Consider the following 16,770-nt stretch of genomic DNA (forward strand, 5'->3'; position numbering starts at 1 on the left):
AAATACAGCCAAGTGTAATCTCGTGGCCAGACGTCCGACATAGCGGAGGGAATCTGAGTAGCAGACTTCGTGCTGCACTTTGTGCAAGCAATCCTGCCCTTTTGACAGCCCTCATAGTCCTAGTGCCTGCCAAAATCCTTTTCCGACAAAGTTACATTATCGCAAAATCCACAACTTTTTCTATGACGAACTCCAAAGATCCACCGCACCCGCCGTCCTCAATCGAGTCACTGGCGACATTAAGTAGATTTCTCGTTAACGAGACGTTTAGGATTTATTTAGGGGTATCACGAACACCCAGGGCAATGTTGACTGCGTGGAATTTTATCCCAGCACCATTTAGAAGCCGAAGCCCGTAGCCTGAGGTGCAAAGCCGTTGGGTTGCGCGAAAGGAGCTGGAGAGACTCTTCCGCCAGTGGAAGCAGGTCCGGCGGTAATCATGAGACGGTTGCCACCAAGGATGGGCGTCTCGTCTTCGTGCTTCTCCTGAGCCGACTCCTTAGCCTTTCGTGCTTCATTGTCAGCCCTGAGCGTTGCAATTTCCTTGGTCTGCTGGCAAAGAAGATTGATCATGTACGGCATGGTAAAGTCGTTTAGACCGTGACGCCACGACAGCTCCAGTACAGTATCGGGACGGATGAGGTCGTAGCATGCATAGAGCATACCAACATAGCACTCGCGGCTGCCAATGTCGACGAACTAGGAAGATAGTTAGCAGACATGTTACTTTGAAGGTTAGAGAAAGGAAACTTACGTAACGGAGGAGCTCCTCGACAACCTCAGACTTGCCGGAAATAGCAGCAGTCTCAATGGCGTCCTTATATAGCTTGTCCTGCTTCGATAAAGCGATCGACTTCTCCCATCTCTTGGTCTTGCGGTAAATATTAGCAGCAATCTGTCTGAAGAAGACAAGATCGTGCTTCTCCAGACGAGAGGCAAGATCAACCGCATCGTAGTTGTCGTAGTTCTCCACCGAGTCTCGCAGAGTCTTGTAGTCTTCCTCCTCGATTAAGAGATCGTTAATAGCGTCGTTCACCGTTCGCTTGTTCTGGCTCTGTACGTTGAGTAAGAAGGGTTTGATCAACGGCAGGTTATCCGACTTCTGGAACATGCGAACAACTCGGTTGACATCGATACGTGGGGTAAGAACTTGGAGGAGATCAGTCAAGAGAGATGGATGTTGTTCAAGGTAAAAGTTGATGGCACGGTAATAGATCTCTAGGTTAGCAACCTTGACGACGATGTCCTTGAATTGCTGGTGCTCCCAAGAGTTTTGCGCACGCTCCATTACAGCAAGCGCGGCATTGTCGAATTCATCATAATGGTAGTAGCAGAAGACTAGCTCGGGCCACAGGTTGGCATCCTCGCAAGCACGAATCAACTTGGGTAGGTTCATTCTGCTCCAGAACAGTTTGATGTGCTCCATAAGTCTCTCGGGGTGGTACTTCGAAAGTGCGATACCCAGCTCGGTGAACATTCCCATGTGAGCACGTTCGAGACCGAGTCCTTGCTCGAGGAGGTCAATAAGCTCGTCAAAGAAGCCTTCGGATTCGTACTGCTTGACAAGGGCCTGTAGTTGCTCAGCATCGACAATCAAGTTGAGACCACATATCTTCGCAAGTCGGAACTCCTTCTTGGCAACGCATGCCGAATGGACTTGGTTCCAGACTTTGATGTTGTTGGCCTTGCGCGCGCATTCAACAGCCGCCTGGTAATCTTCAAGGTGCACGAGTGTAGTAGCGAGCTTAGACCAGTTAGAGATGCTGGTGTAGAAGATCTTCGCGGCCTTGTGAAAGCCTTCCTCAGCAGCTTTATCACCAGACTCTTCGATATTGGCTACATTAGTACCTCGGAGGAAGTCTTCTAATTCTCCTAGCTGATCTAGTCGAGCGTAACAAAAGGCAAGACCGGTATCGATCGGAGGTTCACGGAGAGTCTTGCGTGCCATCCGGAGATATTTGACCAGTTCTTCATCCTTTCCAGCATGGGTCGCGACCTCAATGACTTCGAGGTAGTTGCGAGGATCACCAGCCCTGATATAGGACTCAATGGCATCTGCCACGCGTAGACCATCAAGCTGGGCCTTAGCAACTCTACTCCAAACTTCTGGAACATCGACATCCTCGGCGAATGCGCTAGCGCGGTCGATACTAACAACGTGCTCTACCAAGACTTCAACAGCTGCCGTCTTGTTACCAACCTTCTTGTAGATCTCGAAAGCCTCTTCGTGGAGACCGACGTCGATACATAGCTGCGCGCACTCGTCGGGGTTGAACGAGTCAAGGCGGTGGATATAGTCCATAACTCTACCCTTATCCGCCCTCGCAGCAGTGAGGATGAGGAGATTCTGGAGACTTGGGTTGTCATTGAAGGGTGAAGGCTCCAAGACTATCTTTTCTAGGAGTTCAATAAGCTCGCCCGGAAGGTCAGATGCCAAGAATGATGCGACAGCTTCAGAGACCTTTGCAGGGTCGCTACATTCAGGGACAGCCGTCGCAACGACCTGGTCAATAACTGACCTACGATGAATGTTATTCTCGCTCAAGACAAATGTCCATAGCTCACGATCAGAGCGTTCCAAGACGTAGCGAGCTTGGGCACGATACATGGAGTTTTCGTTTGTGATGTTGATCAATTCCAAATCGTTCTGGCCCTTCTGATACGCGATAAACGCCAAGTTCGGGTCTCGCTTCTCGCAATATTTACCAACACTTAGAGTATCGTACTGGTCATTCTCCTTGAGGAATTTCTCCGGGTTGTTGTTGGAGTCGATATAGATCTTGGCAAGAGCATTGAAAACAGCCTGTTGTTGGTTGCCAGCGGCCAAGGTAGCCTCTAGGAATGGCAGCAATAGCTTTAGACGGTTACGGGTTTCTACCTCTTGCACTAGCGCATCAATGGGAATCGACGCAGGGTTGATAGTGGTAAGGAGATTCTTGATCACAGACTCGTCGCAGTCAACGTCAAGCAGGCCACCAATGACTTCGGGAGTCCTGCCCGGGTTGACACGCTGCACGTAAACCTCAATTGCATTGAATCGTTGGTTCTGATACAAGTAGAGGATTAAGTCATGGACAAAATTATGTTTGTCGCAGACAATAATCAACGGGAGCATCTCCGCAAGTTTCGCTTCTTTGAGGAAGTTCTTGACCTTTTCTGGGTTGTAGAAATTGCTGTCTCGGCAAATTCTCTCGACTTCATTGAACTGGCCCATCTTGGTGGCTGCTTCAATATACTTGAAGTGGACATCTGCGTCTTGAGAGAGATTGACGATGCTTCCGAGATAGAAGAAGAGACCTTCATGGGTCTTATATTTCTCGAAGAGGTCGATCAAGTTAGTAGGACCGAGGAGTTCGGAGTACTTGGTCGCAATTTGGACAACCGATTGAAGGTTTTGGCGGATGTTGGCCTTCATCATGGCGTCGAGGCATTCCAAGGACTGCTCTACTGAAAGTTGGCCAAAATAGTTGACCAACCAGTCCGCGTTAAAGTTCGGAGTGCCGGGAATACCAACAATGACTCGCTTGATAGCCGCCGGGTCCTCGTAGAGCTCCAACGCCTTTTGGTACAATCCGGTCTGCTCACACAAGCTCCCAATACGAGCCTTGTCGAAATGCGAGAATAAATTGTTGCCCAAGATCGCATCTGCCACCTGAGGTGCGTTCATCAAGTTCATTTCAAGAAGCCTAGTTTGCAGGTGGCCATGCTCCGGCTTATTCTCCTTGAGCGCCTCAAGTAAGAATGCTGTAGCTTGCTGAACCATGCCTTGTGATTGGAAGACATCGACTACACGTTCGATATCAATCAACGATCCACCTTGGTGACTGGCTAGGGAGGTTGCGAATTCTGCACCACGCTCTGGATTAACGCGAACGATATGCTGCAGCAGGGTAATCCAGTCCGGCTGGTAACCAGTCTGGTCACAGTAGGGCAGGATCTTGTCGAACTGGCCTAGTTCGGCAAATGAAGCAACAACTTTGTGAGGGGCATTAGCCTTTAGGTAGACAGCTAAAGCCAAATTGGCATCATGAGGTCGAACTAAGTCACCAAGCTCCTCGGAAAAGTCCAGCTTGCCTTCCTTCGCCCATTTCTCGAGGAGATGCTTCCGGTTTTGCGATAGTACAGGAACAGCAAGCTCAAGAGTCTCGGTCTTATTCAAGGGGGTAGTCTTGTCAAGAAGCATTCCAAAGTATTGAAGGATATAGGACATTTTGCCCGGAGGCGCTGGGAGGTTCTTAAATTTGTTGATTGTTTCGGTAGTTCGTAAGAAGCCCCGGGGAGAGTTGGCAGCGACCCTTGCGGCACCATCGTAATCGCCCGAGTTGAATAGCTGGTCAAACTGGCGCACATAGAGCTGATCTGCACCAGGAAGTCCAGCTCGGGAAGCCATCTTGACGGCGATCTCAGTGTTTGCGGGGTTTTGAAGGAGATAGTCAACCATAGTTGTCTCATCAACTGACACAAAGAGCACTTGACCCTTCCTGTTGATACCGAGAATACCGGTCGAGTCGGAATCGGCACAAGTTGTGAAGATAGTCTCGCTCGAAATTCGGTTCATGAAGATGGTGCTACCAGTCTCCAAATCATAGAGGTGGATGAATCCGTATTTTGTTACCATGTAGACAATGCCGTATTTCTGGGAGACTTGCATGGCAACAGGGAAGTCGTTCGTGGCTTCGGGAGGGAAGAAGATGTCGACAGCCTTCTTTTGGAAGGGCTTGTTGCCCTCGGGGTGATCGATCTCAACGATGTGCAGCTTAGCACCCGTAGCAGTACGAACTGCGAAAGAGAAGACCTTGGTATCTGCGGGCTCGCCTTCTATTCTGAGGGTACCGAATGTGGCTGCGTGACCTTCGATCGCTTGGCTAATGCCTCTATCCTTAGAGTACAGTTGTAAACTGCCGACTACACGGCCTGCCTGCTGAGAGATACCAACAACAGCCATCCATTTACCTTCACTGTTAGTTCGATAGTTTATAATTTGACATCCCTAATTCGGTAGTAGTTAGCTAGTAAGCTCCCAATGATAGCTAGCATAAGTAAGGCTAACATACGTTCAAGTTGGCATTGCGCTTGAAGACTTCGACAGGAGCAGCTTGAGTGGCATCATAGATATCCCAGTGAAACACTGAGGTCTCCGTAACCAAACCTAGGGTCGACTCGCTAACCCACTTCCAGAAGACGACATCCTCGTTCATCGTAGCAGACTTCAGCTTTGCTTTCTTCTCCAAGTCGAAAATCTGCAGTGTTCTCGATTGTGCTCGGAGGGCGATGATCTGCTTCGACCAGTGCATGATAGCACTATCGGCCTTGATGGGTCGGCGTGTCACACTGTTCCCTTGCTTGAGATCAATGATGACGACTTCGGGTTGCGCTGTCTCGCTCTTCTTTTCCCTTATGCAAATGAAGGCATCGGATTCTAAGGTCTAATGCAACAAAAAGTTAGACATGAAGCTTTAGAACGTTAACAACAATGAGGGATTGCTTACGCAGGAGTTGAACCCAACAGCGCTCTGATCAACGCCGACATTGCCGAGCGTCAACAGCTCCTGGAACTTAATAGGTAACGGAGCCATGATTCCAGATCACATGGGTCGGTCAAGACGGTAATGGTGAAGCGCAAACGCAGTATCGAAATAGAGATTGTCGAAAACCGGGTAGCTATCCCATAAACAGTGCGCCTAGTTCAGGCCAACGACGATTGTGTCCAAGGAACGCGATCGTGAATGAGCTGAGGTTAGGTAAATGTGTACAGGAAAGGGGTGGAAAGGAAGGTATTAGGTGCTAAATTAGCAGAAGAGACCTCCAGGGATTGATTATGTAGGGGAAGAGAGTAAGTAGAGGGAAACACGCGTGCAGACGTCAATGGCAACGTCGTTCAGAGGTAGGCACGGTGATGAGGTCAAGTATTGTACAAATGTGGATGAAGGAGTAAAGAAGTTAATCAGTAGTAGTAAGAATTTCTAGGAGGAAAGTGGACGTGTGTACGAAATATGGTGATCCCTTTCCAAATGTTACGGGCTACTTGTTCGGAAGGAGCACCTAAGGCTGCCAGTCATGTACCTGACGTCGTGCACGAGCCACATACATTCAGTTATGCCGTTACGTACTGATTGTCAGGGAAGGTCCAGCTCCAAGCAAGAATTAAATTGGTAGGTAGTTATACATACAGGTAAGTACGATATATCGTCACCCCAGTACCACTTTCCGTTTGCTTGAAATCATTGATATGGAAAGGCCCTAGAGGCACCTATCACATTATTTTAGTCGTCTAATATTTCAGGACTTGCCGTAAAGCTATACGTAAATACCTGTAACCACATGGATTGGATTGAAGTTGTATTGTACATAGCCTTCAGGTACATGTATCCTATAACAGGCATTTATATAAGGAGGCTCTCTATTGGTTCACACGAGGTCCCAGCAAGCAAGTGAGACTTTACTATGGAGAATTAACAACACTTATATCTAACATGTATGTATCAAATCTAATAAATGTCGAAAGACGATTATTCGTAGGCAGCACCCATAATTTAGGCTAACCTAGTAAATTAGGTTGGTTACCTCTACGAATTACAGCTAGTTGATAATTCGATAGAGCCTATTACGCTTCTGTGTCAGTGGTTGTTATTTGAAATGGTCCTAAAATAACCAAGTAGCAAAGCCGTAAAATAGTCAACTGAGAGATAGATGATCCAGTTCAGTTTCAATCCTAAGCTATAGGATATATGTTAAAATATCTTCTGCAGGATCGTCACATATCAATTCAGAGACAGAAGCTCCAGTGGCTATCGTAGAGCATCGTAAACACTTAGTCTCTATTCACATATGACCAACAAGAATAACCAGCTTCACCCGTGAGTGCCTACAAGTCTACACAAAAGATGAGATGATATACGTGTACGTTCAATCATTGCGATCCTCCCCATCATCCCCGAAAGGATGGGAAGCACCGCACCCAAGATTGTTCGTTGGGAGTTAGTCTCCATTCTGTCCGAGAACTTCAGTGGTCGTGGGCCACTGCAAAAGAGAGGAAACCTCGCACTAAATATCGTGTCTCGAGAATGTGATTTTTTGCGTTGTTCATTTTGAATGAAGAAAAAAAGAAGGAATTTTCTTCATCGCGGAAATTCTTCAAAATTTGTAGTAGCTCAGCCACTCCACCCTGGTCGATAAGCCACGTATCAGCCCACTCAGGTGGGTCATGGACCTGTAATTAGGTACATAGGTACATACGCATCAGAAGCTCCGAATATCACAAACTCCAAGCTTGCTCGTTCATTGCATATCCCACTTTATTTAGGTAGCTTCACACAACCTATTTAGGTCACGATATTTTTACCCCTAGGATTAGCACATCTCAGTATTCGACATGGCAGGAGTTACGGCGAATGCAGCCCAAACACTCCCGAGATTTCTACTCCCGCGACTGAGCTGGGTAGGATCTACTGGGTCTTCGCAAGCATTGCTAGTTGCGACTCTACCCGCAGAGAACCGACGGTCATGGCAAGGGTATGGAACAGCCTCATTCCACTCACTTAGAGGGAAACCTCAGTATTTCTCGGGCAATACAAGGACGAGGCCATCTATGCTACTTCAGAATCCGAATTTACGAAGGTCATTCCACGCTACAGCGCCGCGGGGTAGAGACCATCACTTTGATACCCTGAAATTCGTCCAACGACTACAGAGCGAAGGCTTCACAGAAGAGCAGTCCGTCGCGATGATGAAGGTTTTGAACGATGTAATTCAGGAGAGGCAAGCGTTAATAAATATTCTTGGTTAGCTGCCGCCGCTAATACTCCAGCTAGCATACAAAACTTAACTCGAACAATGGTCTTGCGCGAAGATGCCGCCAAGGCAACATACACGCAGAAGGTAGACTTTGCAAAGCTTCGCTCTGAGCTTCTCTCCGCAGACAGCACCGAGTCGAACACAACGCGGGCTGCCCACGAGCGACTAACGAACGATATCACCAAGTTGAATAATCGTCTGCGAGATGAGATCGGTCGAACGCAGGCATCGGTGCGGCTGGACCTGAACCTAGAAAAGGGACGGATACGAGAAGAGGCTGTAAGCCAGGAGTTAAAGATCAAAGAGACGGAGACTAAAATCGAGCAAGAAGTTGCTGCCCTAAGAGAAAAGCTAGAGCAGGTCAAGTTTCAGACGCTCCAGTGGCTGATGGGCGTCTGCACGGGTTTTGCAGCATTGTTGCTTGGTGCTTGGAGATTGCTCATGTGAAGCGGATAGAGACATCCACGCAAATATCCAGCACGATAACAACACGCTGGTTGTCCGTATCATTTGGAGTATTAAAATTAAAGGCTTCCAGTCGCAAGGCGAGTGAGAATTATATACGGCAGATATCAAATCCATAAAGATGGATCCGATCGTCAGTATTTTCCATGTACATATTCCTTGTCCAGTAAATACAGTCGTTGGTACAACACGGTGTAAGTTTCCTGTGCGCTGCCAGCCTCGGGTCTTACCAACACGTATTTGGCAGAACTGCTCCCTACGCGAAAACACAATCCCAGTAACTCACGAAGAAGGTAACCTGCCGCCTATTCTGTGCAATTATTCTAACTTATAATAAGTACATAGTCTCAGGCCTCCATGGTTACATCAGTAATCCACCACTAGGGCTATGACCCTTAGGCAGTCCCAAGTTCTGGCCCGTATGTTCAACCTTCGTATTGAACACAGCCCTCAGCTAGAACGCAATATGTGAGACATACACAATGAACTTGTGGTCTAGTAGTGAACTGCCAGGTAAACTTACCTGCGCAACAATAATATTCTCGTGCCCTCTAATGGTCTTGCCCGGCAACCTTATTCTGGGGGTACTTGTGTCTTGAGGTCGAGTACTACTGCTCCTATGTACTATGTAACTTAGCACAAAAGTACTGTCTCTGAGTCATCCGATATTCGAGCAAGATATTGTAGCTCCTCGAGTTGATGTCATTTTCGTGTTCGGGTGGCCTCGGGGAGTAGACTGCCCTTTCACTACACTATGCAAGTACCAGGCTACATTATGATTATATGAAATTCAATAAAGGGACGATGATTTTCTTAGTTATGTCTATATTATTATTTTACGGCAATAAAACGATATAGCCTTTGATTGACACCATTGTATGTAAGCTAGTTAGATAACTAAGCGTTACAATCATAAGTCTTTATAATGAAAACTAACCGGAATAGCCTCGAAAGAAACGAGAGCACCGTGCTCATGTAAGGCAAAGTCTATTATGAATACCCCTTCGAATCGAGTCATACTGATAGTCCCGGCCTTGTCATTTTACATTCAACTTAATACTGTTGGATTAAGTATTCTAACAGGTATATCCCACCACGTCCAAGAGTTATCAACAGAAGAAACCTTAACTCTATAACTTCAAAGAGTTTAGCCTATATCTTCCCATTTGATTGTAAGCTTGAATACATAGCTAAGCTATCAGACGTTTAGAATTTAGCACTGCCATTATAGGTACATATCTACAAGAGGGACACATGACAACTATGTACATACCTCTCTTCTCAACCCATGCCTTATGTTATGTGAAGCTCATTAATCGTGCCCTTTTCAAACATGAATCGTAAGAGGTTACCAATTCCTTGTTGGCAAGTGGAGCAGGGAAGTGTTGAAAAAGGAAGATAGGTAGGTACCTACATAGTGTTTCGTATGCCAAGATTCTATAGGCCTGAAGGAGGAATGCTTGAAATGTGGGGTGATGCTGTGCTACGCGGCAGAAGCAATACGTACCGAGATAGCCCCATGGGCATCTGTGGGGCATTCTAGGGTTTTCCATCTGATCGGCTCAAGCAAATCGGTTCTGGACCTTCTATGTACCTATATAGGTATTCCGTTTGCTGGGGTCCGAGGGCGCTTAGCAATACATTATGTATGTACATATATATGCTGGGTTGGCTGGCTAAAATGTCTCGATTACTATGTATGTACATATCAACAAGTCAGGCATTTCCGGTAGTGATGCAAGTTTTGCTCAGCCTCCCCCAGCGTTCGTCATCTTGCGTTGTTAGCTTCTTTAGACTGCGATACATATGTAAGGCTATCAGACATAGCGTATGTATATGATACATACCGAAGTGCCACTTGGGTGTGATTATGTATGTGCGTACCTACATACATGTACGAAGGGTAAGGACGATGAGGAAGAATGCATAGGTTAAGACTATCTCCTGCGACAAGGTTATGAGCACAAAGGTGGTGTAATTCTATTTGCTATAGGACTTGATGTCAGGCGACCTTGAACCGTTTAAGCTTATGCTGTGCGCAGAAGTAAAGTTCCCAACACAGTTTAACTACCAGGTAAGTACTCTGCATAGATGCTAGGTACCTGCATAAATATTGGCTAGTGGACAATACATATAAGTACATGGCTGCCGCCCCGCAGTTTGGCATTTCCCATCTTCTACAACCCATTTTTCCCTCTATTGACCCTACTAAAATACCTACTAAAATACCTACCTACAATAACGTCCTAACCTACCTCAATACATACCTCCTGCATACATCCGAATATCTACCTAGGTTAAGATACTTCCAACAACAGCACATCTTACAGCAGAAAGCGTGGTATCGTGTGGTGTTCCTCTTCAACATTAAACGCTACCTAAACTTCAACAATAATTTTATTATGGCATATGCATAATCGTTGTAATTCCACCCGCAATTCCTCCCGCAATTCCTCCCGCATTCTTTGTTAGCAGCCTGCTTCTCGGTTTCGCACTACACAGCACTACTCGAATCTCGGCTTTCGTCATTTAGATATTGTCTGGCATTTAGCGATTACTCCAGGTTCCTATTGGTAACTGGTAAGGGATTTGTTCGGAAGTACGTATATTTGAGGGCATCAGAGTGAGAAAGAACATCGGCATTGAAACATCGTTGTTCAACAGAAAAATACCCTTACTTGAATAGCGTCACCACAAACCCTACCTAACCGACTACTAAACCATTCGCGACGAGACACGTTCTCTCCCTTCGTTATCCTACCCTAACTCGACTCGCGGATCGAATCGAACCATTCCTACCCGCCCCCACATCCTCTACGTGCATTCTCGTTCGCCGACCGCCGAAGACGCTTCAAACCAACCCACCAAGCAATCTTACCCATTGACTTGTCGCACGAAGACGAAGAGCTACCATATTGCCCCGAGAGGCTTCATTAATCACAGGTCTTTCAAATGACGTTCCGCAATAAGTTTACTCGGCGGCTGAATGACAGCGTGAGCCCCCATTACAGAAGAAGTCCTTCTCGCAGACTGCGCTCAAGAAGATCTCAGTTTTCGCCCACACCTTCGCCTACGCAGCCGTACCTTTCCTGTGAGAATTTACATCCGATCTATGTCTTTTACGCGTTTAGGTACTGACTGAGCTCTCTAGATCATGACATTCTTCGTATGCCTCTCGGTCCTATTCTAACTTTTTGGACAATGCTAACTCTCAATGCCTAGTCACGTACGAGGATATCAAGGCGCTTAAGAATGACTGGTTGACCGACAACGTAAGCTCCCGTCATGGAATATAAAATTAAGTTTTAAGGGATACTGATGAATTTCCCCTGTAGAACATTGCCTTCTGGGAAGAATACCTAGAACGTGAAGTGCTTTCGAAGTACCCCCAAGCACACATCGTTCTCCTCCGACCGTCGATGACTTTCCTCCTGATGAAGAATAAGGACACTGAGATGGTTCGAACCGCCCTACCCGACTTCCGACAGATAACGCACATATTTCTCCCCATTAACGACAACCGAAACGTCTCACAAGCCGAAGGTGGAAGTCATTGGTCCTTGCTCCTTGTGAGTATCATTGATGGTGTTTCATTCCACTACGATTCGTTAAACGGTTCAAACAACGACGAAGCTTGGGAGGCATCTAAGCGATTATCCAGCGTACTCGGCAGATCCCTACGATTCCATTATCTACCTGACTCACCGCAGCAAGAAAATGGAAGCGATTGTGGCGTCTTTGTGTGTATCGTCATGCGATACCTACTTGTCAAGCGTCTCTTGGCCGTCAATGCCGGAGAGAAGATCTCCATGAGCATGGCCCACAAAGCTATCGATAGTGTTGGAGCTCGTAAGGAGATGCTTAAGATAATCGAGAGTCTGCGCAAGGAGGGAGAACGAAAGCGTCTCACACCGAGCAATACGCCACCCCGAATCGAATAGAGCTCGGTGGGCATGTTGATTAACCAGATCAGCTGCCGGTTTATACCATCAGTACACTATTACCTCGCCCGCCCAGGTATAGTTCCTCAACCTTTGTGATTTATTATCCGACATGCTTAGGCACGACATCTGAGCGCGGCTGTTTCGAAAAGCATTTCTACAGCCGTGTCGTCCTGCACCTAGTGTATTCTGTGTTGCTGAAATCACGTTTACAGCGAGCTATGTACTACTTGAAGTGAGGCCGTTTGAGACTTGCGGGGAGTATAAAGGATGCGGAATCGGGGTTATTTGCATTGTTCACGTCTGCATACTACGGCCCAGGGAGGGATTTGGAAACAGCGATTTGTAATTTATTTGAATTTTTCCTGGCATCGATGGGTGGATAAATACCATTATGAGAAATGTATCATTTGATAAGTAGTTAAGGTGTGTGTATTTACAGTATACTCGTGATGACCAGGATGAAGTGAGTTATAGCGTGACACATGATATCCTTCTAGCTAGGGGCTTGGCCTCCGAAAGCGTTGACAGCGAATATAACAGACACGCCATTAGGTTTCGGCGACAGACCGTTGAAGTTACCTTAATAATAAGCACAACTCCGAACTCCAGATTAATATGAAGCCATCGCAACTAGAACGGGTGTCTTAGTGATACTGCTTCTGGGCGTGCACCGACGGTTTGAGTAGTACCAGCCGCCCCCATACATAATCAAACACCCCCGTGGAGTTTTGTACGGCGTACGCCTTATTGGCACATGACTGGCAAGCCAACGTGGCAGATTCAATAGTGTAGCAATGTTCCCCTAAGACGGACGAACGAGGCCCGGACGGATAGACAAATCATATAGTCCCTCGTTGGTTGTCCGATAAGGGATATTAAGGCTGTATCAACCTTGCTGCGGATAGAACAGCGAGGCCTGTACACCGTTCCCTCGATTTGTGGCTGCTGGAGAGTGATGTTAGCGCGAGGCGATGGGAAACACATAATGCATGGATGGTGTTCTTACCTAACACCAGCTATACCCTCGTGTCCCGACCATCTTGGAGCGATTATTCACTGGCGTTGCTCTAACCCCCTTCATTTCCCATCCTGCTTCCCCACAAACGCCGGGTTCTGCTCCATAGTCGCCGAGATGAAGCCTCGCAGCGCCGCCCAGCGATTCGTCGTCGACACAGGCGCCGGTGCCGGCACAGCCGCCGCATCCCGAGTCTCCATTGCAGGGCTCTCTTCCCCACTTCGCTCAACACCCCTCTGCACCTGCGTCTCCGCAACAGCACTCAGTCTCGCAAGACTAACCCCAAACCTCTGCACCTCGCCCTTCACAATCCTCTCCTTGCGCTTCAGCGCACCCGGCCTGCTCTTCAAGCTCCTGTGCCGAACCTTGCCCTCCCGCATCTGTCTCAGGCCCTCCTCCGTCTCCCCGTCCGCCAGCAAGTCCGGCAGCGCGTCGGCCAGCGAGTCGAGATTCGCCACGAGCTTGTTGTTCGGCCGCCGGCGTCGGGGCGCTTTCTGGTTCGCCTTCTCGATGCGCGAGACGAAAGACGCGTGCTTGATGGTCCGCTTGTCTTTCTTGGAGTTGGAAAACGAGTCGCTTGTCCCGACGGCGTCGGGCCGCGGTGCTTTGCGCGGCGCGTATGGCTCTGGTCCTGAGCGGGCGGCGAGTTTGGTGCGGAGGGAGCGCCGTTTGGAGGGGACGACTGGGGCCTGGGGTGGATGTTGTTAGTGTGGGATTGAGGGAGCGATTATGCGAGCTTGGGGACATGCCATGTTTTTAGTTGGATTGTTCACAATGCCGAGAGCTTGGGTATGTTAACGCAGATACAAGTACTTGTTGAACATGAAGGGTTGCTTGTTGAAGATTTGGAAAATGGACCGAATAGTGATAGAAATTCTAGTGGGGTTGTTATGTAATTGTCTAGGTTACACTATCTCTTATCGGAGAACTATATTTAAATATTTTTATAACTACATGTGAGTACTAACTACCTACCTACCTAACCTATGTACATACTACTTAATAACTTAAACACATCAGAAAGCTCGCCTCGAGATAATTCATTCAGTCTACCTAGGTATTATTACATGTCTTTAACACACATCCTCATAGACATCTTGTTAGGTAGTGAATATTCCCATGACGATAGACGATACCCGAAACCCAAGTCAATTCTATATCGGCGGCCATACTTGGGCCTTGAAACTTCCCGAACGCCTCGCCTGCTTCACTCTACAACACACGCCTTGGCCGTTATGAATTCTAATGCAATTGTAATTTTATTCCCCGGCGCCCATATGTCTTTTCTAGCAGCCCAGCAGTAAAACATGCAATACTACAAATATTTAAGTTTTCTAGTGGCAAATACGGCCACCATTGCACTACAGGCCCCAATGAACAAACATACGGAAATAGCATTTGGCCCATCGGTACCGTGGTGCTCATCCGGATGTGCGTTATGCGCCAGCTCGGGGCTCTTGCCTGGTTCAAGAATGCTGAAGATGATAGTGCTGAGAATTGTGCCGATGAATTGTGGGATCGTCGTATAGATGTTCAGTATACCGAAATAAACACCAGATAACTGACCGGATGAGCCCGACTTCGACGCGGCGTGCAAACCCTCTGGATCGAGAACGGAAGGGCTGGCCGGATCATTCAAGTCCTCTAATTCCACGTTTGAGTCGTGCGACAGACGACGGTATGATGTGTTGGACCCAGTTGCACCACTGAGCTTATTGACCTCGACTCCGAGGAATGCTGAAGGTGCCCATGATGCTATATTCCAAGGTCTATGAAGAATTAGATATTAAAGTCAGGACGTTTTAGGAATATGCAAGACACTCACAATCCGCATAGGCAAACGAGGATAGTCGCAAACCTAAAGCTATGGGCAAATGGTGCGAAGAGCATTGCTCCCGCAAAGGTTGCATGGGCGCACATCCACGCAGTCAGAAGGTCTGGTTTATACTTATTGAATCTCTCCATGACGCCACGAAGACTCTGGGGAGGACGCCGGGTATAACTCTCGTCATCTGGTGATCTGATAACCATTGGCAGAATCCATGACCCGGAAAAGGTGATGATGGAATAGATGATAAAGGCCTCGCTTCCAACTCTACCTATCTCCCCGAGCGCATCCCCCGAGTCTTTTGCGTCATGTAGCGCATCGTACCGAAAGTAGGTCTCACCTATCCATGTTGTACTGTAGAAGAGAAAAGGGAACCATCCGATCCAGGCCCAAAACTGCGCCATACAGATTGCTCGTATGCGAGGCGGCAGGTTTACAATAGTAGACCAGATTTGACTGACAACCTTAAACCCCCCATCATCCCTACGAGGATCATGCCTCGGGGCGATCAAAATCCTCTCTGTTACAGCCCAGGCAGTAATTCCACACGTCAATACAAGACCCAACGCGGCAATAACAGTCAGCTGTTTGAACTGGGTATCGCCTAGGGATGTTCCAAGGAGCGAGGGCAAATCAATAGCGCCAGTCGCATAGGCGATTCCATGGCCAATGGCTGACATTCTACTGCCTATTGATAAAGTTAGTGTGCATTGATGAGACGGGCATCATGGTTCTTTACCCCAAGCAGATCCTGTTTGTTGCTTGTCGATCGGAAGTGTGTCAACGACGAGACTCCTTGCCGCCGACATTACTAATAGCATTGTCAGCACATAGCGACGCAGAGCACATCAAAGCGCAAGTATCATCTACTGACCGGCATTGATAGAAAAATCAACCGCATATATCGACAACACGGCGGCGGATATTGTGAAAGTTTGCGCTACCTTTTCGTCGGGAACGAAGTATCCTACTATCTCCTTGGTGAAACCCAAAGTAAGGAGACACAGAGACGAGAGTATAGCGCCAATCACGATAAACGGTCTACGTCGTCCCCATTTCGATGTCGATTCGTCTGCCAACGCACCAACTATCGGCTGCACGATGAGTCCCGAGAGCGGCCCGGCGATCCAGACCAAGGATGTTTTACTTTTCGTTAATCCGAGAGAAAGGAGGTAGGGGGTACAATCTGAACACGGGAACTATTAGCCCTTGTCTCATACTGAAGCCATCGGGGGACTTGCATGTTTGCTCTACACCCCAAACAAATCTACGCGCAACAGTGAAGTCAGCATCCACCGTCTCATCTCTTGGGTATGATATTTGCGACATACGTAATGCCGATGGTGTTGAGTGTCAACAAGGCCATTCGCACTGCTTCAGTGCTCCCCTTGATAGAGGGTTGGCCTGACCATCTTGGCATATTGTTCCGCTCGTAGGGGCTATGAGCCCGGCGTTCGTCGTGCTCGAGTTCGTGCTGAAAGCCGTCTGTCAGCCTTACGCGACGTTGATATTGAAGCCAAATTTAGAAATTACTATAGAATTCGGGTTTTCGTACACGTCTAACTGGGCCAGCAATACTCCTAGATTATCGATACTAATTGTTAATTTATATTGTTAACTAGTCGTGGTTAGAACCATGGTGAATTGGAAGAAAGCTTGGAGAAAAGTTGGCTTTCTCGGCTTGTCTCGTGAGTCTTGCGAGATGAATGCATAGGTAGATAAAG

The 16,770-nt window shown here is 47.6% G+C and overlaps 4 protein-coding genes across 4 annotated transcripts; 2 read left to right on the forward strand and 2 right to left on the reverse strand.

Annotated features, from left to right (window-relative positions):
• Positions 1–93: 93 nt before the first annotated feature.
• On the reverse strand, positions 94–6,014 carry F4813DRAFT_223532 (clathrin heavy chain). Its single transcript, XM_049239833.1, has 4 exons — positions 5,490–6,014; positions 5,055–5,426; positions 755–4,990; positions 94–699 (listed from the first exon to the last, which is right to left on the reverse strand). The coding sequence occupies exons 1-4, from the start codon at positions 5,574–5,576 to the stop codon at positions 340–342; spliced, it is 5,055 nt and encodes a 1,684-aa protein (XP_049103253.1). The 5' UTR covers positions 5,577–6,014; the 3' UTR covers positions 94–339.
• A 1,358-nt stretch (positions 6,015–7,372) lies between these two features.
• Positions 7,373–8,588, forward strand: F4813DRAFT_399289 (DUF1640-domain-containing protein; the record flags this gene model as incomplete). Its single annotated transcript, XM_049248160.1, has 2 exons — positions 7,373–7,764; positions 7,812–8,588. The coding sequence occupies 2 exons, from the start codon at positions 7,373–7,375 to the stop codon at positions 8,239–8,241; spliced, it is 822 nt and encodes a 273-aa protein (XP_049103254.1). The 3' UTR covers positions 8,242–8,588.
• A 2,623-nt stretch (positions 8,589–11,211) lies between these two features.
• Positions 11,212–12,200, forward strand: F4813DRAFT_385824 (cysteine proteinase; the record flags this gene model as incomplete). The annotated part of the gene is made up of 4 exons (XM_049246310.1): positions 11,212–11,350; positions 11,411–11,425; positions 11,482–11,531; positions 11,595–12,200. The coding sequence occupies 4 exons, from the start codon at positions 11,212–11,214 to the stop codon at positions 12,198–12,200; spliced, it is 810 nt and encodes a 269-aa protein (XP_049103255.1).
• A 1,080-nt stretch (positions 12,201–13,280) lies between these two features.
• On the reverse strand, positions 13,281–16,466 carry F4813DRAFT_385825 (ribosome biogenesis protein SLX9-domain-containing protein; the record flags this gene model as incomplete). Its single annotated transcript, XM_049246311.1, has 7 exons — positions 13,281–13,907; positions 14,606–14,987; positions 15,044–15,734; positions 15,786–15,857; positions 15,921–16,232; positions 16,267–16,313; positions 16,378–16,466. 7 exons carry the CDS (start codon positions 16,464–16,466, stop codon positions 13,281–13,283), a joined length of 2,220 nt encoding a protein of 739 aa, XP_049103256.1.
• Between the last annotated feature and the right edge of the window lie 304 nt (positions 16,467–16,770).

This window comes from Daldinia decipiens (assembly GCF_022478715.1).
Source record: "Daldinia decipiens strain CBS 113046 unplaced genomic scaffold F4813scaffold_4, whole genome shotgun sequence".
NCBI lineage: Eukaryota > Fungi > Ascomycota > Sordariomycetes > Xylariales > Hypoxylaceae > Daldinia > Daldinia decipiens.

What these genes read in the sequence shown, in the direction of transcription:
- F4813DRAFT_223532 (XM_049239833.1), bottom strand. Translation starts at nt 5,576, where the DNA reads ATGGCTCCGTTACCTATTAAGTTCCAGGAGCTGTTGACGCTCGGCAAT. An exon ending in AGCGCAATGCCAACTTGAAC is followed by an intron (nt 4,991 to 5,054) that starts GTATGTTAGCCT and finishes CTACCGAATTAG; the next exon opens with GGATGTCAAATTATAAACTA. An exon ending in TCGAGGAGCTCCTCCGTTAC is followed by an intron (nt 700 to 754) that starts GTAAGTTTCCTT and finishes CTATCTTCCTAG; the next exon opens with TTCGTCGACATTGGCAGCCG.